Source organism: Anomalospiza imberbis, chromosome Z (genome assembly GCF_031753505.1).
Source record: "Anomalospiza imberbis isolate Cuckoo-Finch-1a 21T00152 chromosome Z, ASM3175350v1, whole genome shotgun sequence".
Lineage (NCBI taxonomy): Eukaryota > Metazoa > Chordata > Aves > Passeriformes > Viduidae > Anomalospiza > Anomalospiza imberbis.
The window spans coordinates 20,019,280-20,045,933 of NC_089721.1; the positions used below are offsets into that span (position 1 = coordinate 20,019,280).

A 26,654-nucleotide genomic window follows, 5' to 3' on the forward strand; every position below is an offset into this window, starting at 1 on the left:
AGCAAGTTGATCAGAATAAAAGCCTAAAATTTCTTCCAGTCCTCATACACACATGTATACACAGATTTGTTTTGAACGGAGACAATTAAGACAGTGGTCTTAATTGGTCTTAAGTGGTCTGCAGAGAGAAATCTAAAGGTGGCTGTGATGGTAGTAATTTTTAAGCCACTATATTTTCCTAACAATATTCTGCCCAAAAAACCCATTCTGGAAGCATCAAAACTAGACAATAATATGTTTTTCACACCTGCCATACAAGTAATATTGTATAATTGCTTTTTTTCTTGACTCGTGCTAAGACTGGGCTTAGTATATTTTAGTGTTGTTATAGAAGTAGTCTTCGGATAAGCTGTAATGTCTCCATTAAGGCTGCTACCTGCCTCAAAATTACCTGCCAAATAGGATATCAATAATCTTGAGATATGAAAGAGCAACAGTTATTTTTCTTTCCTTTATGTAAAAAGAAAATTTTTGATCTCAGACTAGCCATATTCCTGCAACACTTGTTAAAGCAATGTCTTTGTAGTTAGAACTAATTAACCTATGTACTAAAAAATTTCCTTTAGGCTTTCTAGATTTGCAGCTGCTCTTTCACAAATGATTTATCCTATCCTATTTCCTTACATTGTCAGTGTTAAACTGAGATTTTCAAATCATCTTTTTATTCCTACCATATTTTCTTGTTTGGTTTTGCCCATTTATTAATTTAAATTAAGCCAGTTCTGCTGATATTGGAGATAAATTGTTAAAAACTAGCAAAGGGTTGAAATTCATAATGTGAGCATAATCCAAAATTGGGTGAACACTGGAAATCTTCACAGTTGCTTCAGTTGCCCTTGGATTCAGCTGTGTACATACAAAAGAATGAGGAGATGTTTGCTTTTACAGTAAATTACTTACACAGTAAACTTTGCTGTATTACTTTGGGATCTGTGCAAGAGTTCACAACTTCCTTATACTAATTCAATATTTTAATTTTTTTTTAATTTTGAATATAACAAGATCTTTAAAATGATCTTATGGTAAACCTTACTGTTTCATTTTATTTAACAGCTGCTTGAAATAATATTCTACAAAAAATCCTTGTATAGGTTCTATGGCGAAACTTGAAAGAAGAAGAAAAAGGAAAAGACAGTATGAATGAATGAAAGATATCTTCCACTCCCCTCCAGGTTCATATTTATACATTACTCGCTAGCAGCTGCTGCAACAGTTCAACAGTAGAATTTTTTCTTGAAAAATGCAGAATTATTTACAAAGTTTAAAATCAGCTCATGCCATTCTTGCAGGGATGTTAGCAGAGTGTATTTAGCTTCCTGATTGGCAGAAGCAAGCTATCTTTTCTATAGTCCATTAAAAAAATAGACAATAGGAATGGTTTGAAATTATAGAGAATGAAAACTAGTGATTCCTGGACTTTCCATCAAATTTTTGGAAATTAGGCCTAAGTTAATTCATCCTATTTAGTGTCTGGCTCTATGAAAACTTAAAATTATTAAGCCTGTTTTGGGAGATATACTGCCACTTGTAAAAGTCTACCTGTAGCCAATGCAGAACTTTTCAAATTGGTTTTCTTTCAATGAAGAAATGTAAGCAGTGCATTTCTTAAAACAGATTTTTAAGTTTTATTACTTAAAACTCTGAACAAAATATTTTTCTCACTCAGCTGAAAAATCTTCAAATTAAGATACACGTAAATAAATATACTAATTAAAATAAAACTGAGAAGTAACAGAAGATACATCACGTAGTTTCTTCAAAAATTTAGCTCGAGTACAAATTCACAGCAACCAACTAAGGTGCTAAAATTCAACGCTAAATCAATTTCACATCTAAATCAACCATGAATCCAAACTTCAATACAGTACGGATTTCAAAATGAAAACATAAAATGAATTATTTTCACAGTATGAGGTCTTCCTGTAATAATCCTGCCTTATTTACTTTAACCTTTAATTTACTTCCTCATTTTGTTGAAAAAATTGGTGTAATTTACTCGCTCATTCTTCACGTGTGGTTTATATTGTCAAATAAAAAAGAGGCAGACTGTGATAATTCTACTTGTGACCTTCTATTTATTTTAGATCTGACCAAGTTCAAATGTCCAAGTTAACAGCAGTTCTGACTTCATAGAGTTTGCTCCAATGTTCTGAAAAGCAAAACATTCAATTGCATTATGAAACAAAGATTTCAAACATTCCAATATGGACAAAAGCAAAAAATCAGGTCTGGATAGCAGTCTGGAGTTTTAAAAGGTCTATGTTTCACAATTATTTGAATCCAGAATCCTGGTTTTTGCTCCAGAGTTTATGTGCAGAATCCCAATTCTGATATGCCTACACAAGTATACCTTCTATATATCATGTAAGTGGAAGTCATAATTAATGTCTTTACCATTTGTCTCTACAAATGAAAGCATGTGACAACTTCCTTTCAATAGGAATCTTTCTGTATATTCAGTCTTCTCTGGTGCATTAGACTTTTCTAATTCACTGATCTAATACCAGCCTGACATTTTAATTCAACAGTGTAAATTAATGAATACAGCACGCCAAAACTATTTTAGTCATTCGTCTGTTTGTCGGAAGATTACAAGCACATCAACTCACCTCCCTACTTCACAAAATGAGAAAAACATTTATTCCTAAATTGTTTTGAGAAGCACTACATCAAGACTAGATATTATTACTGACATATTCTGATAATCCTTTTTCAGACCATAATTTCAGCAGGAATTTACCTTAGTAAATCCCTAAAGACAAAATGATAGTGGTGTAAAATTAGTAAGGGCTTTATCATACTATTAATGTGTGGGCAGAAACCTCTACTTAAATCAGAAAGGAGTTCTGTTTGAGACAGATATACAATATCCTAAAATCACCAGACTATTTCCTCAAAGAGAAACTATTCAAAGCACCAAAGATCCACAAAAATAACACAATGTATCAATTTGTAGATGTAATTTATATTAAACACAAAAAATAAAAGGGTTTTTGTAATAGCTTTTAAATATAGCCAAATTTAAGATATTGTTTATTTTTCCCCGCTGTACTGCATTTAAAAGAAAACATAAACTCTGAAGTATACTCTCCATCACCCTGTATATGAAATGAAAAATAACATTAATAGTAATTTGAAGACAAATGAGACACCTAAAAAGAATAAAAAATCCATCTATGTTGTTATTTCATTAAATGAAAATGGAATTAGATCAGGTGTTCCTATGGCTATGTCTTCTTTATTTTCAACTGACCTTGGAAAGTTAAACAAAGAAGTTCTGACAAAGGTTCATAAAGCTTTCTCTTCTCAAGTTCAACCCCATGAACCCTGTACCTGCTACTACTTTAGTTATTGCCTGAAGCTATTTCCTTACTACTACCAGTATCTGTAACACCTCTAACCAATAGTTTTTAATAAGTCAGCCTTAAAAACATATGAGAAACTGCCCTGAAAATGTCAGGCCCAAAATAGCTAATAGAAAATATACTGCTTTTTTTTCACACACACACACACACACACACACAAGCACACACGCCCACCCACACCCGCCCACCAACAGGTGACCCTTTTAGGGTAGTCTTTACTTCCTCGGAAAAGGATGAAGCTAACATATATTTTGCCAACATCATATTTGTTTGAATAATTCAATGAAACTAAGAGAAAGAAGTATAATCTGAAAATTAATAAACTATTTCAAAGTCAGTCTCCAAATCTCTGGATTTAGTAACTACTAATTTGTAAAATAAACAAGGGAAAAATTTTAAAAATCCAGGAAACATAAACTGAAGCTGAGGCCTTTCACAAGATCAAGACAAGATAGATGACAACCTGTAACGGTGTATCTTAGGGTTCCATGACTTCAGTTTGGAATTCGGATGCTTGTATTTGCAGTAAATTAAACAAAGCTGAACCCATCTAGAGAAAAAAACACAGCAAATCAAATTACCTTCATTTTGCCTAAGTATTATAAATGATGGAGCCTTTTTCTGTTGCATCATGCAGAGTTACATATAGGCATTTCAAATTATGTAACATCTAAGCATCCTATATCATAATCATCATAAACTGTTACAATACAGCACAATGAAAACTCAGTAATATGAGCAAAGATCAAATTGCTGTGCTGTTCTTGTTTTCAAAATTCATTAAAGCTTCTAATAAATGTTAGCAGTTCAGGCCATAAAATTAAAATTTAAAAAAAAGGATGGGAAATACATTCACAAGGCACTTTAAATTATGATAATTTGGGAGGTTCATCTTTGTCCATAAAATTTAAAAATCCCAAATAGGTTTGTCTGTTACTTCAGCATGTTTAATTTATAATATGCTGCACCTCTTGATGAGCATTTGCTAAAATAGAGCATAAAAATAATTTGCTTGAATTTCAATTCAGACCTGAAAATCATCAACAGAGTATTTTCAGGCTCATTGCTGAAATGAAGATGACAACTCAACTAAAACTAGAAGACCCTAATTAGTAAGGGCACTTCAGAAGGTTCAAAGTTTTTGTTCAGATAAGCACCCAAAAGTTACATTTTAGTTCTTCTCTACCAAAAGATCATTTAGTGGTGCAGCATGTTATGAATCACACACCAAAAGAATGTGAAATAGAATACAAAACTTAAGTCCCATCTTCGTATTATGTTACCAATATTCTTTCATAAACATTGGGTGCTTATGTGAACCTTTAGGAAACTAAAGGAATCCTACAAAGTCAATCACCTCCAAGTACCATCTTCCCTTTCAAACCCATGCAACCTATCAATCTTTATTCAAACAACATTCCGGTATCTGGAATCTCATCCATTATTCCTTCTATGATCATCTAATGCACCAGCTTTTCCTTGCACTTTCCTAATAGCATTCATAAGATGCAGCACATTGGTGTTGATATCCGTGTCTCTAAGAGAGAGAAAGAGAAAAACAAAGACAGAAAGGAAGGAAAAAGAGGGGGGTTTGGAGACAAGATAGTCCTAATGAAGAAAAAAAAAGGGGACTGCAGGAACTTGTTTGAAAGAGGATGCAGAACTGCTTTAGGTTCCAGAAAGAGGAAAACTTCTGGGATTCCCTTGGCTATACACATCATAAATTTAGAAAAAAGAGGGAACAAAATTCATTTAATTACAACACAATCCTGTAAGTCTTTACACAAGAAAAGCTTGAAAGTTTACTCATTTTTAATGCTGAAGGCCTGCACAATAGTGGTGAGAGTTCTTTAAACTTACTAGGAAGCAAAAAAAAAGAGAAAGGTTGATAAAAATGACAGAGTATGATACCAGTATCTTCAATTCCTCTCTTTGCTTACACATACTTTTAACATCACTTTGTGAGCAATGCAATGTAGATCCATCTGATGAAACTGCATATGCTCAGCTAACAAACAGCAAGCATAAGGGCAACTTAGCTATAGTATGATATATGAAGCCGGGGTCAAAAAAGGCACTTTACAGTAAGTTATTATTATGCCCAAATTCAACTAAATGCATGATCCTAGGCATAGGGATTGGTAAGAGAACAAAAGTAAGGCAACAAAAGTAAGGGAACAAAAGGAAAACAGTAGCTTTGGTGCAAAGATACAACAGTGGCTTCTCTGCCTTTCCTTGTGAAAGATCATCAGTTTCTAGAATCTGCTTCTGCTTCTATCTTCCTATAAAACCCCTACATCAAGGTCAATACTACTGCTCTTCATTTAACTAGAGTAAACCACATCCATATTTCAAGAGAACAGTGACAGTTTAATTCATGAACCTTAAAATTTATATCACCTGATTACTAGGGTCAATTGCAATTCAGGCTTCTTACACTAGTGGTAATATTTTAGAACTATAGATATATAGTAACATACTTAGTCTCCTGGATTTTAAAGTCAGCTGACCAATGCTGGTGGAAAAGCATAAAATGTCAGAAAAATATACAGAATAATTGTAAGCTACTATCTCTGAAACCCTGCTGCTAGCAGCCAGAAGCTTCACAGATCGTAAAATGCAACACAGCAATACCAACCATATGCATAAAGTATTAACCGCTTTTAGAATGTCTGAGGTTTTAGCCTCTCTCCTAAAAATGTAGGGACCAACTCTAAAGTAGAGCATTATTTTGAACCACAAAATCAGGCATTTTTCAGGTACTATTTAAACTCACAAAGCAGAGAATTTGAAAGTCAAGACTGCAATTCTTTCCTGAGTTAAACCCAGAGACAGCCAACAGCCAACTGTTACTAGGCAGATGCTCAAAGGTTAAAGAGATCAGAAGTCACTGAAAAAGTTTACCTTACAATCACCTAAACCAAAAGACTAAAGGAGATTCTGAACTATTAGTGGAACAAAATCACAAACAGAGCAGAAAATTGAGACACATTTGACAATCAGCAGAAGAAAATCCACACTGCATCATCCTAGAATATGTAGGTTATCCAGCAATTACATAACTGAAGAGGAGCTAGCACTGTTTCTAACAGCCTCAAAATCTTCCACTGCAGTGAATTCAATAAGATACCTGAAAGCATGTATTGCCTTCACAAAAAAGCTATGCATCAATATTGAATGCATAGCTTTGGTGCAATTTCAACCACTAGAATTTGGCTCACTCTAAGTAATAAATGTAACATTTTTCTGAGTGCAAACATGTACCCTAAAAATGAAATATTTTAAATAGCTTGAGACATTGCCTTTCAGTTTTTCTTTCAAAATACCCATTTCTTCACCTAAATTCCGTAAAATTTTCCCTGTATCAAAAGGGTTACAGTATAGGATATAGATTAGTGTTGTATAGTATAAAGAACAATGCACATGTAACACTAGAAAGATCAATATCTACTTGCTAAACTACAGTTTTATTTTTTCAGTTCAAACAGCTAAGGCATCACCTTGACTTCCTGTCTCAATATGCTAAACAACACAGACAAATCTGTCCAATAGCTGCAACACTTTTGCTACAAGAGTTTTGTCCAAATGTAACTAACAGTTGATTAGGAGTAGCCCTCAAAATAGCACCAAAACTACTGAAGAGCTCCTTTTTATACCAGATTGTCTCCTTGTCAGTAAACAAACAAAAAAGCAAATTGAAGTCCCTTTAGTGATTGAGTTCTGATGCTTTAATTAGTCAAACACCTCTCCATGTTATTCAACTTCACATTCCTAAGTAAGAACAGCTCCAACTTTAACAGTGAAAAATTCTTCGCAGAATTAGGACAGGATCTATGATCTAAAGCAACAGTTTAATTTAACATCCAGAGGGAGCAGATGAGGAAATAAGGGAGAAAAGGCAAGAAGCACAGTTTAACATTAAAGCTATAAGGTTGAAAGAGATACTTTTTCTACAGGTTAGAAGATTATGGCAGAATTCCTAAGCAGAAAGAACTTGAAGATTTCCCAAGTTATTTTTAAAAACACCAATTATATCAACGGGTTCATCACAGTCCACAGAAGATTTTCTGCCTGCACATATTTTGATTTGAGAGTTCAACTGTTTGTCTTGTCATGGCTTGCCACTAAAAATCAGTGTTCATAAAGAACATGAACAAGAGAAAAATGCAAGCAATTTTCTTGGAGACCTGGAATTTATTTCCTTTTGAGTCACAAAGCTCCCTTTTGGAAAACCTGCTCTACACCTTTTTTTATTAGATGCTTCAAATAAAAAGGGCTAAAAGAAATGCTTGAAAGGACCTAGTATATGAACTACATTCACTGTAAATAGGTAGTTTTTGCTAGTTTTTCCATTATAGTTGCACATGTATCTGTTTGAAAAAGATCCATGAACTATTAGTGGCATCTTTATTGAATACTACATTGAATAGAAATATCCAAAGCACTGACTGTTTATTTTTGATAATAAGAGAGCTAAGCAGAGTATTTGATTTCACTTGTTCTGGGATTTAGATCCAGCTTCACTCTTCAGTCCTGAAACCCTTTTATATATAAATAAATCTTCTCTGAGTAGGTTATTTTCATCTGCACTACAATCTCCCAAAATCTGTTTCCCCCCTGCTTCAAAATTATCACTTCAAATCTCTAAGATAATAATCACCATGGTCACATTGCAGAGCATTATGACCATGGCAGATAATACTTTTAAATGTATATTATTTCTTAGAATGGATACCACCAGACTTCTATAATAACTTAATACGCCGTTTGAATCCTGTGATCAAAAATAGGGTGGTTATTTTCTGAGACACTTGGAAGTTATGTTCATATTGATGGCACACTGATGGAACACCTCACCCTATATCAATTCAGAGGTCTGGTAATGAAGACATAGCTTCGCTTCATGAAGACATTGCCTCAATTAAGTGTCAACATATTTTCCATAACTCTTAGGGAATCCCCAAAAAACCATTAAAAAAAAAAGAAAGGAGGAGGCAAAAAGCAAAGATATGTCTTCATTACTTACAATTACTTCTGGTTTAAGAAATAAAATGCACTGTGCAGTATGATCATCACAACAATGGTTAAACAGTTTAACACTGTTTCAAAAACCCAACATATATGTGGAGAAGCCAGGTTTTGCACATTATGAACTTTCCAGTTTAATTTAGAATTAAATATGGAATATGTCTCCAAAGACTGTGCTATAAATCATGGATTAAATAGCTGCAGATTTCCCTAGACTGCAAATAAAAGATTGTGGTGAAAATTTGTAAGAAAAAAAAGAAAAATAATAATGGTATGACTTAGATGAAGAGACAGCAAATAGGGCTATTAAAAAATAGAGATGGAAAGTGAGAATCTAAAGAGGAATAATAAACTCCATAAGAGGCTTGATGAGGAATCAGAAGACACAGAGCTAGTTAGCCAGCTACATAGCTCTTAGATCCTTTCCAAAATACAATCTGCCAAAGAGGCATCCCAAAAATAATACTGTATTTATCATCCCAGAAATATTAAAAATGACATTTCCCATTTTATTTAATTATTTTATCTGAATTATCTAAAAACTTAAACTTATTAAAACTATTTACTTTTAAACCATAAGATACGTTTTCAATGTTTACTTAGTGTGGTCTCAGCTGATTAATCCATAACAAGCATAGCAGAATGAGTCCTTTAACTGCATACTTTTGCCTGGAAGATTTTAAGTAAATATTTGTAACACAATGACCTACATTTGAAGGTTTTTATTTCTACTGTAAATTTATTTACTTTAATTATTGCACACTGGTACTTGCAGCCAAATCTTTGCTAGTACTTTGCTACTCAGTATTGTATCCAGCTATCTAGCTTCATGTTCATCTATTCCCAGAACCATAATTCATCTTTCAAAATAGATATCTGAATAATGTGAGATGCAATAGACTCAATGTCAGGGGAAAAACAAACAAACAAACAAACAAACAAACAAGAAAATAAAATCATATCTGATCAATCAATACAAGTACAAAAGGAACTTCAAAATGTAGTTTTATATGGAAAGGTTAAAGCCAAAAAAATAGACATCGTGTTTCAAGATTATTACAACACAAATCTGACCTCAACCAAGTGAAATCAGGGAAAATTCTCGATTACACTTTACAAGGATCGGGCTCGAGTGTTCTGGGCTCTTTTTTCCCCTACAATTAAAGAACAGTTTACCCGGCTCATCGTTACCCACACTTAGTGTATAGCACATACAAAGGGCTCAAGCAAAAGATGCAGCATAAGGATTAAAACTAACCCTTTGCTTACAAATGATGGCACCGGACATGCTATTCGAAATCTGTAACCCACTACTCCAACTAACTAAAGATTTATGCTGTAAAGGAATATATACAAATGACTAAGCAGAACACTCAGCATAAGGATTAAGACTTCTTACCCCATATTTACATTGGCGGGATGTTGCTCCATACTGGAAGCGACACTGTTCATCAGCATCATACACCTGACCTGGGGCCACAGCTGGATAAAGAAAGTCACGCTTGGGAGGCTCATTATCAAGGCAAGTACCACGGCCCGAACTGTTCAACATAAAGGACCAAATCAATTAGGAATTCGACTGACTGTAAATCACAGTAATGATATTATGTATCTAGTTATTACTTTTAACAGTGCTGGGTGTGAAACAAATATGATTGCAATAAACAGACAGTAAGCAGGTACACCCATATAAACAAGAGAAAATATTTAGAGGGAATTAGGAAATTAAAATAATTTTTCATCATTATTATTTTTAAAAATGCTTATTTTAGATTGTGAAATAATTTTATATATTATCCTTTTTAAAGTGTGATAATTTCTGAGCCACACAAGACTGATTTTCATTTTTGGTTTAGGATTCCTATTTGTTTTCACTGAAGAACAGCTACATTTAGTCATAGAATGAAAAAAAAAACAAATCAAGCAAATGCAAGAAATTCAGTTTACAGTTTGAAATGACCCTTCTGATCCTTCAAACAGCTAAGTATAATCTTATAGATAGAAGCAGCTCAACTGGTTTATGTAAAACTAAAACACATTCGAGATTCAGCACGACAAAATGTTTATAGGATCAGGACCTTAACATGCAAGCTTTTCTTCCATTTGAGTGAAGAAAATGGTTACAGAAGTAAAAATTCTGCAGGAACTTCAAATTTACCTATACCAGGGTAAGTGAAAAAATTTGTATGGGTCCAAGATCTTTTTTACTGCACTAACAGTTAGTCCTAAAAAATTCATGTTGGAACCATAAGAATCATCTTTGCAAACTTCAATATTTTCTTCTTTTTATATTCACTGTTTTGTTCAGTGGTTGATGTTTTTTTTCCAAAATATGCCCATATTCAACCACAATATTTTAGTGTAGTGGAACAAATGACAAAGAAAGCCAAAACCAGACTGAGCTCTGTTTAGAAAACTTTGTACTTTGCTAAATACAATTATTCAGTTTTATTGGGTCAGTGTGCATAAAAGAGGACAGATGCTTTTTTACTTTCATTTCACATGTGAATAAGTGAGGATTTTCAAAGAATTCTTATGGCAACACTTAAAATTTTTTTCCGACATTCCTACCAATTTTGCCAGCACTTATGTTCTGTTTTTTTCCAAATCTTTTCCATGCACCTTGCCAAAGGAACGTAATTTCAGAAGTGAATGTTCTACACTGTTTTTTGGAGATCTCCAATTTTCTATACTTTTCATCTGCAGATAAAAAAGAAGCAAAAAGCGTCCTTTAACTACACATTTTATATTCTCACTTTAAATCTATTTTGATCAAGTCTTCAAAATACTAGAAAAGATCCTTTGGAAAAATGAAGAAACAACCTCTGCCAACCACTTCAGATGGTGGCAAATAGCAACTAATGTAAGAACCAGGTAAATACTGGAAAAAATACAGTATTTGATGACAAATTCCAAGGATTTCACTGTGATTCACCTGCATGTATGCATACCCATGCATCCACTCAGCTGAAATCTACTTTTAAAATATCAACTGTGTGGTTCTGGCATTAAAAAATGGTGTACTTTCCCCTTTATCTCATGTAATTGCTGCAAGTATATATATTTTCTAGCAGCAGAAGTTGGGAAAATATCCTTCAATCTTTTAAAGTATTTCAGTGCAGTATTTTGCATATATGAGGAGTGCATGTTAATTCCAGTATTAAAAGAACTGACATGCAAGCTGGTTTTTCTGCAATGTCTGGACTAAACTGCAGATAGAATCTTTCCTTAAACAAGCAGTGAGAAGTTTAGCATTTGGCACCAGTTTGAGTTAGTACTGCCACATGATGGGAACATTTCCATAGATTCCAATATTGCAGTTTACAAGATGACTGTAAACTGTGATCTTGTAAACAGACAGCCGAGGGCACAGCATTTAAAAAACCTCATTACCTTCAGTTGCTTCTCTCCACAAGCATATATATACCCCTGCCTAAATTAGATTACAGAACCCGTCCTAAACCCTTAAATTTGCTAAATTAAAATCTATACCTACTCTACAAGACACACAATGGCACAAAAGCAAGTCATAAATCCTTGTATTGGATACAAAAATATGACTTTTCTGCTCTAATTACCAAATTTGCACCATAATAAACTATTGTTATAGTAATTGAGAAAAGTACTACTGACAAGTTATTCTCTTACTAGCTACATTATATCATAACCTCTAGGCTGAAAATTTATTTCTGACTTTCCTTCTGCTTCAGTTCTATTATTTATCTCAAGCAGTTGAGCAAAACTGACCCCTGATACTGTATTGTGGGAACTGAAGTATCCTGGAAAAGAAATGGCATGATCTTTATAAACACATTAACAAAACCAGAGACTTTCCATTGGTAATGAAAGGTCTGACCAAAGCTCTGCAAAGGATGAATACAGGCTGAGGACCATTTAAGCTTTCCAGAAAACTTTTACAGGACTTGGGAATGGTCCAATACTCTTGTGTGTATGTCCCTGTTCTTTCTTTCTTTGTTCCATCTAAGGAAAGCCCAGATACTTGAGAAAAAAATTTATGTTAAATCTAGAGGACTGAACCAAAAGGGTCCAAGAAGATTCATGGTTTTGGAGAACTTTATAAACAGAGATCTAATTGTTATTATCAGTCCAGCATATAAAAAATCAGATGTAAAAAAGGATAGGAAAGAATGCCCCAAATACCTTCATATCCACAATTTTAGAAAATTTCTACCCATAATTGCTTTTGTGCTTTGAGATTTTGTCTTATACAGGAAGTATATATACCAAATCAAAAAACCTACAGGATATCCTTGCAGAGCATTTTTGAACATGAGGTGGATAAATCTTTAATGTCTGCAACAGAAATAAGATGATCTCAAACTGACCGTTACATTCTATTACTCTACAAGGTACTAATAGTACTCACGGTTTTTCTCATTTTCCTGACTTTAGGTTAATTTTGTGAAGTTTTATGGGACATACAGGGACTTGTTTCAATTATGAAATAGCTAAGCTTGATGTCATTTCAGCCCAGTATTCCAGTGTAGTGTCTCCAGAGATCATTATAAAACACTCTACAATATAATTTAAACTTTTTTTTTTTTTTTTTTTTTGTATTTTAGTATCACAGGATAGCAAATTATTCTTGTGTTTGAAAGGATAACAAGGATACTAGAATTTTCTAGGAAAGCTTAAGATTTCAGTCTCCTATCACTGCTAACTGCTCAACTAAATTAATACCAACCAGGGATTGAATGTTTCTATATCTTTACAGACTGAACAACACAAAACTCAGGATCACCACCTCAGCACAGCTTTCACAGATGTATTCAAGACCAATAAAGAGAAAAAGCAAAAACCATGGATGTAGATCTCTGAGGGTTTATGTTCCTATATACAGTATCTATTCTCAAAAACCCCTACTTACGTAGTATAACCCAACTCCTGCAATGGCTGAAGAAAATATCCCAGAACGCTGGCTCTGAAAATTGGTTTTGAATGTCACAGTCAAAATAATTATGTGGACTATAATGCAAGCTACACTTCATGATTACAAATAAAATATAGTATAAATATTTGTGAATATCTGTAATAGCTAAACAATCATATACATAAATACACTGATAGTATGCATAATGTTTTATTTAATTCTGATACCAAACAAGCAGTAAAATATGAAAAATTAGTAAAAATTATTAATAAAAACACAGAGCATTTTTACATATACATACCATTAATCATTTACATGCCAATACATCTGACTCCTAACAGAATCCTTACTTCATATTTATAAGTATAAACTGATTTTTAAAAGCACCAGATTATAGTTCTGTACAGGTTACAAAAGCTGCCTTACTTTACATTAACGGGTAAACATTAATGGGTAAACATTGCTCAGTAGTCTACAGATCTAAGCATAAATATTTGTAGAATCTGGACATAAGTAAAAGAACTGAGATTTGGATTTGGTGTGCTTAAAATTAAAATGAAGCCAAATGCAATTACTAAATAAAAACTTTATTGAATGTTAGGGAAAATCAGATTTACCACTCACTCTTCTGATAAAATCTACTTCTATCCATTCTTTTATGCCAAGGTTGGGTCTGTCTTAGTATCTCTTTCATACAAAAGACTTTGTAATTTTGCACAATCTTTTCATCACACTAAATGCTCCTTTTGCTTGGAGGAAGCAATTTGCTGTTTCTTTAATGCATGCTATCCCCCATGCTTTCCTATGATCCAAAACATTATTTTATTCATTGGAATATCCAGCTGCTGTGCAAAGAAAAATCTATTGGTTCATCTATCAAAACCATCCTTCTACCAAAATCTGGTTTTAAGAGTTCAGTAGATACTAACATATAAAATACTGGACCAATCATTTATTTCATGAGATACTCTATAAATAAGTTAATGGAAATCTGATGCTGATTCTGTCCTTTACAATTTCCTTATATTTAAATAAATCAAAAGGTAGACAAAGAGTAATACTTGCAAAGTCAACACTCAAAGCCATATTGTCATCCCATAATTACAGAAACTCTTAGGTCTTTTTTTTCAACTGAATAGTCTTTTAAGTAAAACATAAGACTTTCAGAGTTTCATAAATCTATAGCAAATGAGGGCACATGTTTATATTTTTATTTACATACAGGTGCATATTTAATTACCTGTTAGCAAAAAATAATTTAAATATTAGTCTAATTTAAAGAAAATAAGCAAATTATAATCCAAAGTGTAGGTCAACACATAATACTGAATGCATATTTTCTCCACTGATTTGTAGAAAGAGATATTAAATTTTGATACAATAGATGTAATCTTATCTTCCAAAACTAGTCTTAGTTAATACTTATTTCAGAAGTTACTTTACATTTCTGGAGTATGAAGGAACTGGTCATAGATAATATATGAGGCATATGTAGACATATCCTATATTTACCTTGCATATTCACTTGTACAATTAAGATTCTTGGGCAGATGATATCTGGACCAGAACACTGAATGATTTTTTTTTTTTTTCTCTATATTGTCTGCATGGGCTTGCTTGGACAAAGATAGTTTTGGCTCCCTTCCAGAGTTAGAAAGTTGTAGTCTAAGATCTAAATCCTGCTGTATGGCAATCATAGAGTGTCTCCAAGAATTTCCTGTGATAGATCTTAATGAAATAATTTATGATTCTTGGTTCTCCTCCATCTTCAAAAGACAATCCTGCCTCTGAAAGACAGAGCTGGCCATCTTGCTTCTTTTAACTCCTCTCCTGTTACTGACAAGAAAAATAAACTATGACTCCAAAAATCATGCAGTTTTTTTTAAACAGAATGTAGAAGTTATATACACACATACGTGTTGCATGGAATTAAATTCATACTAATTGTTTTTCAGTCATTAAAATTTTAGGCTTGGTTCTTTTCTCCTGTGAACAGATATTACAGGTTTCTACTCATCTCACAGAAATCTCTGTCTCCTGAGACTGCCCTCCAAGCCTTCAATTCTCAGTTAGTATTAGTGGAATTAGTTCCATATAATGTTAATGAAATTAAAGCCATTGCAAAGCACTTATGAACAATTCAGCTGATAAACTGAATTATGTCAATCTTTCACTCCACCTAAAAGCTTGATAGACAATAGCTATTTTAAGCTTGGCAGACAACAGCTCTTATGTCCTTCAAGGAATGTTTTCTCCAGAAAAAAAATATTTCCTTTGGCCATTCCAGTATCTGTGCTGGTTGATCATCTTTGCTGAAAGTGTTGGTTGACCTATTAGCATTACACAACTTTGCTTTGTCTTATTGTCATACTTTGAGCCATATTCATCCTTTTTCCAGCACTCCTGCAAAATATTTTTCTTTCCCAACTACTGCCTGACTGAACTGATACCCTCCAGGTGATACTTCATGGTTATTCCTCAGTACAAAACTGAGGAGCAAGTGGTAGCAAGTGGTGACCTGAGCTGGTAAAATAGTAAATCCACATTAGCCTTCCTTACCATAAAATACTGTGAACGTGTAATGAAATTCTATCAAATTTTATTCCAGTCGCATTAACGTGGTACCATGGCAGCATGGCCCAAACATGTGCAAAGGTCCAAAGATATAAATCTAAAAGGTCTCATAGATCTGCTTTCTGCTTGGGTACCTTCATTTAATACACTCAAGTCCTACCTGTCTTGTTACACACAGCTAAATGAATTCCAAGCCAGCTTGGCCTCTAAAGCTCTAAATCAGCATTTTTCTCACCAGTTGCTAAGTCATCAAGAAATATTAGGGGAAAAAAATCATTTTTCCTGTGAGGATGCAGACTCTTCTACTCTTCTAAAAGCAGTCACAGATACGTTGCCACATGAAACTTGCTATTATTTTTTTTATTCTTGCTAACGGTTTACTACCTGCAACTGAAATATACCTGCTCTTAGATCTGTTCTCTCTTAAGGAAAGGTGTGAATGGGTAAAAAGTGTCTTGCAGGTATCTAACAGCTGCCTGTTGTCATTGAGATGGCATAAAAGCTGGTGAGGAAACTAGAAACTAGAGAAACAAAGTACAGTTTTACAGGCTATCTACCTTATGAAATAATAAATCAAATATTTTAAGGAAAAAACTATCAATTCATTTGTAGGATATTAGATCCACAGACAATAAGAAGCATAGATTTATAATAAACAGATCATGTTTGAGAAATCTGACATTTTTGAAAACAGATTCCAGGATTAGTAGATGAGAGAAAAGTTATATTTGACTCTTAGTACAGTATTTAACACTGTATTCTAGACAACTGGAAAATCTACAAAAATTGTGATGTGTAACATATGTGTCCAAAGTGGCTTTGAAAAAAAATAATACCACTATTCCAGGATACAAAAATACAGCTGAAGTATTATGAAAAATAATTTATCATTGAATCTGCTATGCATAGATTGTTGTTTTTCTCTAGTTCAAATATCACTTAGTATCTTCAGTAATGATTTTTTTGCAAAATTCCTTTTTGGTAGTAATTCAAGTAGAGTTGCAAACACTCTGTATGAGTGTTTGATAGAGAAGTATCTCAAAAATCTGAGGAGATTAGACTATGGAAACAGATTCAACAGAATACTTCTGGCATTATAGTAATGTAACTACAATTTCACTGCCATCCCACAGACTTCAAAAACTTAACCATAAATCAAACCATAAATCAAATCTATGGAATGGAAAAGAATAATAGAGGTGCTAACACTAAATAATAAACTAAATCAGTAAAAAAATCCCAGTGTAAAAAGGCTCAAGATAAAAATGCTTTTAACTGGCAGTAAAAATTCAAAAGACCACTGCATGCATCAGGCTAAAATTTGAAACTGTACAGGAGCATTATGAGCAAATGTTCAGTTCCATTATTTTTGAAGAATAACACACACCACAGAATTTTATCATGTTCCTTTCTCTAAATCCATAAATAAAAAATAACTTCTTCACTTTATGTTGAATTATTTCCTCATCAACAGACAACTTATTGTCAGGATAATTATGGGATAAAAATTTAGTTTTTCAGAGAAGAGCAACAATAGAAGTAAACAAGACAGAGAACAGCAGAAGTGTAACAAGAAGAACAAGCTCCCAAATACTACAAAGAAATACCTGAACAGTAAGCTTACAGTCAGAACTACAAAGCTGTGAAATAATCTTAGAAGAAATATGGAAATAATATTCTTTAAATATGGAAATAATATTCTTTTTCATAGTTAAAACCAGGCTGCAACGACATACTAGAAAGATGACTAATGGGAACAACATTTAATTAACAAAAGTAATTAGTAATTATAAAACAAAATAACTATGCATATTTTTTAAATAATGCTAGTATTAAATAAATACACACACACACACACACACACACACACACACACACACATATATATATATATATATATATATATATGTCCCCTTAGCAAATGAAATTATATTGTGAGAAAGCTGTACCACACATATATGGTAAGAATGATTTACTCATTTACTGCTTTAGTTTAGACATTTTTCTTAAATATACCAGTATATAAAACTGTGTGGATGCACAGTTCAGAGGTGTGATACAAAATGCCTTAAACCTATTACAGTAACTGATGAGAAGTTTTCTTCCTCTAAATAGTACTAACACTTAAATATCTGTCTCTGCCCACTGACTCTACAGAAGTTCTAGCACCTTGACAGCCCAAGTCAGTGATTCTGATTCTCTACACCATGTGGGAAGCTACTTGACATTTTGGTCTAAAGGTTTTGGTCTAGATGAGTTCCTTCAGAAATGATACACAACAGCATCTTATTCTGAAGTTAAATCCCTAAGAGAAAAGAAATACTAATTTTGTCCTTAGTAGAAGAATGGTTAGACAATTGACTGGTTTATGTCCCTCTCAAAATACAGTTAAGTGTCTGAATTACTGAACAAGCTGTATTTCTTAGGGCGTGATTGCACAAATGACACTGAACCTGCCAACTAACTGTTATTTGCCTCCAATAAAAACCGTCTTCCAGCATCTAAACAAATCTGTTAAGAATCTGCTCTCAGTGAACTCATGGCTATATGTACTTGTCTTCAAAATTTGAAACACATACAAGGCTTCATTATGAATCATCAGTATGTATAAATTTATATATTGATACATTTCTGTGAACAACTTATTTTGACTGTTCAAATTTTTTCATAGTGAAATTTCAGGTAGCAAACTACTTCTGGATAAAAATCACCACAGAAGTAGAGGTCATCAGAATTTTAAGGTATTAACATAAAGATCCATGCCATGCACTTCTATAATCTTTATATTCTCACCAATAGTACCAAAGAACATTGATAGGTAAAAACCCACAAGACTGCCTGAAAAATATCTGAAGAATGAAATGTAAAAGGAACAGGACTATAACATGATCCATAGATGAATCTTGCCCTCTTTTATTTCCCAGTCTCAGATTAATGAAGTAATGAGGTATGATCAGAACTTTAGAATCTTTTGAGTAGATTAAAAACAATAGAGAACTGTTAAGGTGGTGAATGGAGCAAAAGAAGCTTTTTGCCATTTACATTGAAATAATGCTCTACAGAAAAAAAGAGTTTCCAATGACTCACTGTATGTCTGTCTATTCATTATAAAAATGTAAACCATCAGAACAGGTCACTATATCTCTACAACTGATCCCAAAAGGTGTCAATTTTTTGAAAATGCATTTTTCTGGAGAGATTACTTACTCTAAAAAACTGGTGATGTAATCGCGACTGCAAGCTGACCAGGAGAAAGGATTGGTGTTTGCTGTAATATGAGCTGCCATTAGCTTTGCTGCTTCATGACCTTTGGTCCCACAGGAATTTCCAATTCCATCATGATTCATACCAAAACTGCTCAAAAGAGTAGGAGAGAAACAGCCCATTACTTTTCTACAGCATCATATATCACTTAAAACATAATGTCACCTTTACAGCAATCATGTTGGACCTAAAAGAACACAGTGCAGGAGAACTCCTAAGTAGAGAGTCAGTTAAGTTCTGATTAATTTATTCAGATCTCATAATACAACACAATAACATAACCGTCTTCCCTTCTATGGATTTTTGGAAGCATTTTATTTGTTTTCTAAAGCTTTTAAAGAAAACAGAACAGTATTCTTGCAAGCCAAATACAGAGCACTCAAGCCTTTATTTGGTAGGGCACCTGGATATGGAATATTTATTATAGTGCAGATTCTTGTATTAGTAATAAAGGACTAAGAATAGGTACTGTTGCTGTAACATTACACTATATTTAGGCATGGTGCAACCAATAATAATTCAAGTAGAACATGGGTTTTGCAATTCCTAGGACCATCCTGTATGCATACACTCTCTCAGTATCTACTCACAGAGGGACTTGGAGCCCTCCTTTTAGAGCTTTGCTTTGTCAAAGAATGTCAAAATAAAGACAATAAAAAATCAGCAGAAAATAAGAAACTTCTGGATGGAACTTGGCCGAAAGAGATTTTCAGGAAAGAAATTAACTTTCAAGAAAGATGATATGACCCTAGTAAAAAAATATCCTAAAGAATCCTTATTCTTATTGTTATAAAATAATCCTTATTCTTATTATTATAAAACTCCATGTCCTTAGTCCTTGATTAATTTCAATTCAATCACTTGGGGAGAAAAGTTTGTTCCTTTATTTCTTATTTTTTTAAATATTAAGCTTTGGTCAAATTTACTCCTTCTCAAAGGCTTATGAAATCAGAGGGGCAGATAGTGAGAGACACAGGAACTTCCCTGATAATGAGATAGAAGTAATTAAAACAATGACAAAACTGAGATGCTGAACTCCCAGAATAATACAGTGAAGTCTGTCTTTGGAGTCTTCTGTATGCTAAAAGGACTGACTGATTTCTTAATCATCATTCAGGAAAACAAATGTATTGAGGCACTCAGTTTTGATTTTCTGTAATATTTAGGACTGGTGCAAGAACATACAAAAAGTAGTAGAAAACAAACAGACCTTTTGTCAGCTGACAATACCACTTCATATCAGTTCATGCCACTTTCTTCACTGAAATCAGAGCAGTTGGGTTATATTATTCTGATCATATTGCTCCAGAATGTGGTATTATACCCCTAGATTTTAATGTTACCCTGAATTTCAATACACTGAGTACTATTTCACCTCTTCAGATGATCATAAAACAACCTACAAGTGAAAGGTGTTGGCAACCATTCCTACCAAAAAAAAAAAAAAAAAAAAAAAAAAACAAAAAACCATCAGTGAACAATGGATGATTCCTACAGAATCAGGAAGGACTTCATCACCAAAAAAGCATGGCTGCCTTGCCTATGGGAGGTTTCCCTGTGGTATACATATTCTGCAACAATGCCTGCACATGTCAGGCTCAGTTTGTGGTATCTCACAAATGCAGAAGCCATATACTGTATTATGTACTGGAAAGGTCTGACACCTTAGACTATTACATAATCAAATAAAGGATGTCACTTCTCTATAAAAATAGAGTTTTAATCAACTCATCTGAGTAATGTATGTAATGCAATGAAACTTTCAGACCAGTGTTAATTCCTATGATCTTATCAATACCTATTCATATTAGGAGAGGAAAGAACGTAGATGTCCTGTGCAACAAACTGAACCAGAATTTTACAATTAAAAATGTGCTTTATTTACCTGTTCTCTGTGGCAATTATTTCCTAGAATTTGGGGTACTTCAGAAACATTCCTTTTTCAAATGTCTCTGTACCATTTCTGGAAACAGAAAACTTTATTTTTTAATAATCTCCATAAATTACTTATTTTATAGAAATGAGTTGGATGATTCTTGTATTCAGTTTATCTCTAGTTAGTGTATTCCATTTGTTTAAAAACTGAGAGACTTCAGTTCTCTGGGAAATGAAATTTTTATCTTTTGGGTGTATAAGTAAAAAAACAAACTTCATAGTTCAATAACCTTCCTTCTACCTTCTCTTCTTGGGAAAAATACAATGTTGGTGACAGTGGCAGTGGTATGCCTGATAAAAAGCATGTCTGTGACTGGAAGCCATAATTTCTGATGCACATGGGAACTCAATCAATGCCTTTCCATGATCTAATGGTATGCTTTATAAATATTCATTCTCCTAAATCATCTATCCCTTTCCTAGAAGGTTTTTCTACTTGTCCTTGCATCTGAATTTAAGAGGAATGTGATCATGAGGTGCAGGTAACTTTTTCTGATGTTTGCTGAAGGGTTTTACAACTACTGTCATAATTTCCAAAGATGGTAGTGGCAGCATGCCATTACAGTTCAGTAACTTGCCCTCCTGTGGGCAGGATTGCAGATGGAAACACATTTCTGACCAAATTACTAGTTTTATTTCCATCAGAACAAGCTGGTCATATTTGGCCATCATTACATTAAAACTAGGTCTTTACAAAAGCATGCTTGCAATTGGATTGGCACAGAAATGAAGGGAAGAAAGTAGGGAACATAAAATATTCTTTGTGGAGCTACTGTTATAATTTGCCTACCTTTTTCAATTTCACTAAACATACACAGACTTCTTCCTTTCATTGGCTTAAAAAGCCTGTCTAAAACTACCAGTATAATTTTGTCTTTACAAGAACAGCCAGATGGATGAGCAGAGACTGAAATCTCCTCAACTGACACAGAAGTTATTCTATGAAGTTATCTTTCTACCTGCCATTTCAAGGAAGGATGTTTAATCCCGCAGCTCTTGCGTTTTCATGCATTATGGCTCCTCATTTCCCAAGAGAGCAATTACTTTACATTAAAGGATTGTGCAAAGTAGGACCAGTTAAAAAGTTTAAAATTATAACTGAAACTCTCCTGCAAATTATCTCTAGTCTGTATGTTTCTTAAAAAATTCTAAAGCAGCACATCCTAGTAGCGCTCACTGTCTTGTTTCACTTACTAACATCTGTAACTGAATAAATTTTTTTCCTTTGGAAATCTGTTTTTCATTATATCTGAAAAAATTATCTGAGGGAATTATTTGTAATATGTATCCAACTTGCAATCCAACCCCAAAAATCACAGGGGAGATAACGAGTGACATCTGCACTGAATAAAAGGGCAATAGATAAGTACAGACCCCGGAGTATAAGCAGAGGGAAGGATGTGAATATAAATTTCTTGTCTACCCTTCCTTTATCTTGCAAAAAAAACAGCATTGCAGGTAGGTCCCTACAGTTTCATTGGCTTACTGATATTTTTGGTAGTTCTAAACAATGATGGTTATGACTCCCAAAACACTTACTGCTGATTCATATGAAATTACAGCAGTCATTTTTGTGAGACAGCCAGAACGCTTCTGTCATTATGTATTACCCAGACACTTTGGATCCAGAGAAGTCAGATCCAAACCCTCTGAATGCATCTCCACACTCTTCACTGAGATTTATTTTGTATACCAAGTACTTTATTAGCCCTGAAGTTATCTTAAAAGTAGTACTCAGGTGAAATGCTGTTTCTCAATCAATTTTCTCTGCTATCCAGCTGAAGTACTAATTATCTTTGTATCAAACGATATCTTCATTATCTTCAAAAGATATCTTCGTATCTTCCTAGCTTTCTTAGGGTTTGGAGGATTCAGAAAAGCATAGACTGTTTCATTTCTCTAAATACAATAGAGAATGTTAGGCTTTCTTAACAATTCATGAGTTATATGAATTTGACCCATTTTTTTTTAAAGCAGTGTCTTTTATGTTGCTCTGCCACTTAACAGCATTAGGAAGAAGAGTACCAGATACAGAATTGTGAGTCAGGTGAGGAAAAAAAATTACAGGAACACAAGAGAAATACTGTAAAGTCAAGCACCGGGTCTTCTTGTCCATTATCTGAAGCTGATTAACAGCTCCAAAAAGTACATATCCTCACAATAAAGAATTGGTACCCTATCTTCCTAAGAGAAAGAAAAGCAACTTACACCTTAAGAGGTTTAATGACACTGATTATCTGTTCTAGGAGATGAACACACATGCAAAGAGTGAAATGGGCTATCTTCAAGTGAGTATCTTGACCCTAGGTACATTGCAAGTATTTCCTCCAATGTCTCACACTGACCTAATATTTATGGAGATTGACGTAAAGGGTAGGAAGGCATCATAAAGTGTATCAGTGAAGAATGTTTTCAAAGTTTCTAAAAGCAAATCTCTGCACAGTATGGGCGTGCTTGTACAAGTATTCTTGTATTTGAAGGAAGACCTAAATAGTGAATCATAATTTGCTTGGAGAAACTGAGTTTATTATATTAGAGACAAAAATTTTCATAAAATTTGTATTAAGCAATTTTCCACTGTATTGTACTTGTTCTCATAATGGTTTAAAAAGTGTAATTTAAATCTATGTATGTATTTCATATAGCTTAGAATGTCTATTTAGGGCCTACATTGAAAAATTAGAACTGTTAGCTTCCCTACATCTGTAAATATAGGCATGGCTTCATATACGCTTTTCTTAGTGTCAGTAGAAAATACACGAGCGAAGAAAGGGAAAACTACCATGTTTCAACACTGTTTTGTTCAGCAAAAAGTGGGTGAATCTGAACATAAACTACTATTAAAGAATAGTAGAATTTTTTTCCCTACAATATCAGAGATATGAGCTACTTGGAACAAAGCACAATTTCTATGTGAACATACATGGTAATTTTATTAATTATTCTTTTGTCTACTAGGAGTGAAATACTCGTCAGTTGTTATGAAGTTATGGTAAATGTTGGACACATTACAATCACTGGATTTTATGTTTTCTCAGTAACAAAAGTAAGCACTTTTTCTTTACTTTTGTAAGTATTTGCCCCATACTGTCTCTTAAAAGAGAATTCTCCTCTTTCTATGTAGCCCTCCATATAATTTTAGCCAATGTTATAAAAGTATTGGTTGTATCTACATAACAGCATGAAAATTAAAATTTACCATTAAATGACATTACAAATGAAGGGGAAAAAAAAAAAGTATTGTCTTAAAAAATACATTTATTTAATTTTAGGATTCCAAACATTGATAGCATGTATTTAAACTACCTAACATTGCATATTCCTCAAGGGAGGAATCAAGGTTAATTAGTTACTTCACTTTCTATTTCCATGTCTTAAATGGATTTTAACCTTAAGTACTGATTTCCTGCATTTGGACATCATTCTGCAGTTTGGAGTATCCCTAATGCTTTATTTTGAAGTAATGCAGAATTTTAAACTTGGGTGAAACTTATTAGCTCCCTGAAAACTTAGGAAACAAACTAATTCAATAATAGGAGCTTTATAAAAAGCATATCTGCCATGAAATTCAATATAATTTTAGCACACTTCTATCCTAATTTTTCCTCTTTACTTTCTAAATATGGTTCTTCTCTCAGTTGTAGATGATGACCAAACACCCCACCAAAACCAATCTTTATAAATGAGCATCATTTAGTATTAAATAACATATGAGGCTCTTAAAAGCATAGCAATTTCTAAATTACTAAAAACCAATGCATTTTATTCAGAAACCTGGACTTTCTTATGGGGAAATTACAGACTTCTGTAGGACTGTTACAAAAAAAGCAGTGCACAAACTTCTCCTGGGTTACATTGCCATAGCTTCATAGCACAACAGTAACATCAAGTAGGGCTTGTGTGCTACACAAAGCCCTTAGTGCAAATGCATCAGGTCTTTAGACTGTAGGTCAAAGTGGAAATATTGGCTCTGATCAGGAAGCAAACTTCTGAGCTCAGATGTCCTTTGGAAATTCAAGATGCCCTGAAGGTTATGATAACCTTCCACTTCATCCCCATTTATTCTTCTTGCACTTTTGTTAAGACCTGTGAAATGTTACAATGTTCAGTTTCCTTGATAAAAATGCTTGGATGTTAAAAAAAATTATTTTAGTATTGCAAATTCTGAACTTCAAGTAATATTTCAGATATGTAGAGAAAGATGTTTTTTCATATTTTAAATATAAACATGTCCCACAATTGGGGGGTTTTGCCATTTGTTTATGACATTTTATTTTATATGCATGTCCCTAAAACTGAAGTCCCAAAGAAAGCTTTTTAAAACCTGCAATATTATGAAAGCAGGCATAAAAAGAGAGTTCCTTTAGCAAAAAAGACCAGGGCAAGGGATGTATGGTGGGGAGTGAGAAAGTTAGAAATAATTATGTATGGTCTTATGTGGCTTGTGGACTCATTTTCGTTAAGGTTTTTGTTGGTTTGGTTTTGTTGGGGTTTTTGTTTCTGTGATTGGTTTGGTCTGGTTTCATTTTGTTTAATTTCTTTTTGTTGGGTTTAGTTTTGATTTGGTTTGGGGTTTTTAAACTAAAAAAGATAGTTAAACTGTCCCTAAAAATTCACGCTATTAACTCCATCACTCCTAGACATCTAGCAGGAATAAGCTTAATGTTTTCTGTTTGCTGTTGAGGTGTTCATACACTGTAGATTTGAGAGAGACTGCTATAGTTAAATACAGAAGACATCATCATCTGAGACAAAACAATGACGCCTGCATCAACTGGAGAGCTGACAGGGTGTGTTGTTACTACAATTCCTTCTAGCTGTGTTTCAAATAGTTTTGAAAAAGCTATTGTAAAGTTTAGTATATGTGTCTCTATTACCTCAGACTGGAGTATTTTCTTTCTAGTTGTACAAAAAGGACATTCCTTGATATGCACTTCTTCTAGAAAACCTCTCACTAAAACTCAAGTCCTGTAATGTAGCTGAGGTTTGACTGATTATAGTAAGTTAACCCTGGCTGAATGCCAGGTGCCTGCCCCTTTTCTTCCTCAGCTGGACAGAGAAAATATCAGGAAAGGTTCATGGGTTGAAACAGGGACAGGAAGAGACCACTCACCAATTACCATTATGGGCAAAATAGATTCAACTTGCTGAATTCAGCTTAGTTTTATTACCAATCTTCCCAGGCCCAAATTTATTCCTGAACGGAGAATGGGGGTTACATTCCTTACATATCACTGCTGCTCCTTTTGCCTCACACTGTTCTCTTCTCCAGCATGGAGTCCCACCCACCCACTGCAGACAGTTCTCTACTAAATTCTTCGACATGAGGCTTCCCCATGGGCTGCAGTCCCTCATGAACTGCTCCAGTGTGGGTCCTGTCCTTCAGGCATAGCCAGCTCCTGTGTGGTCCCCCACGGGGTCACAAGTCCTACCAGGACCCTGCTCCAGCGCAGGCCTCCCACAGGATCACAGTCTCCCTTCAGGCATCCACCTGCTCCAACATGGCTCTCCATGGGCTGCAGGTGGATCTCTGCTTCCCTGTGCTCCTCCATGGGCCATAGGGGCACAGCTACCTCACCATGGTCTGCACCACAGGC

At 33.9% G+C, this 26,654-nt stretch overlaps 1 protein-coding gene across 9 annotated transcripts in view; it reads right to left on the minus strand.

Annotated features, from left to right (window-relative positions):
• Positions 1–26,654, minus strand: part of ADAMTS6 (ADAM metallopeptidase with thrombospondin type 1 motif 6) — a 147,929-nt gene that overhangs the window by 50,514 nt on the left and 70,761 nt on the right. For all 9 annotated transcript variants that reach the window (XR_010994567.1, XR_010994568.1, XM_068176915.1 and 6 more), the window contains 2 exons: positions 19,066–19,212; positions 9,793–9,934 (listed from right to left, as the gene is read on the minus strand). Coding sequence is in view for 7 of the 9 variants with exons in the window: in XM_068176915.1 (XP_068033016.1) it covers positions 9,793–9,934; positions 19,066–19,212 (289 nt within the window). In the remaining 2 variants the exon portion in view is untranslated. The remainder of the gene's footprint in view (positions 1–9,792; positions 9,935–19,065; positions 19,213–26,654) is intronic.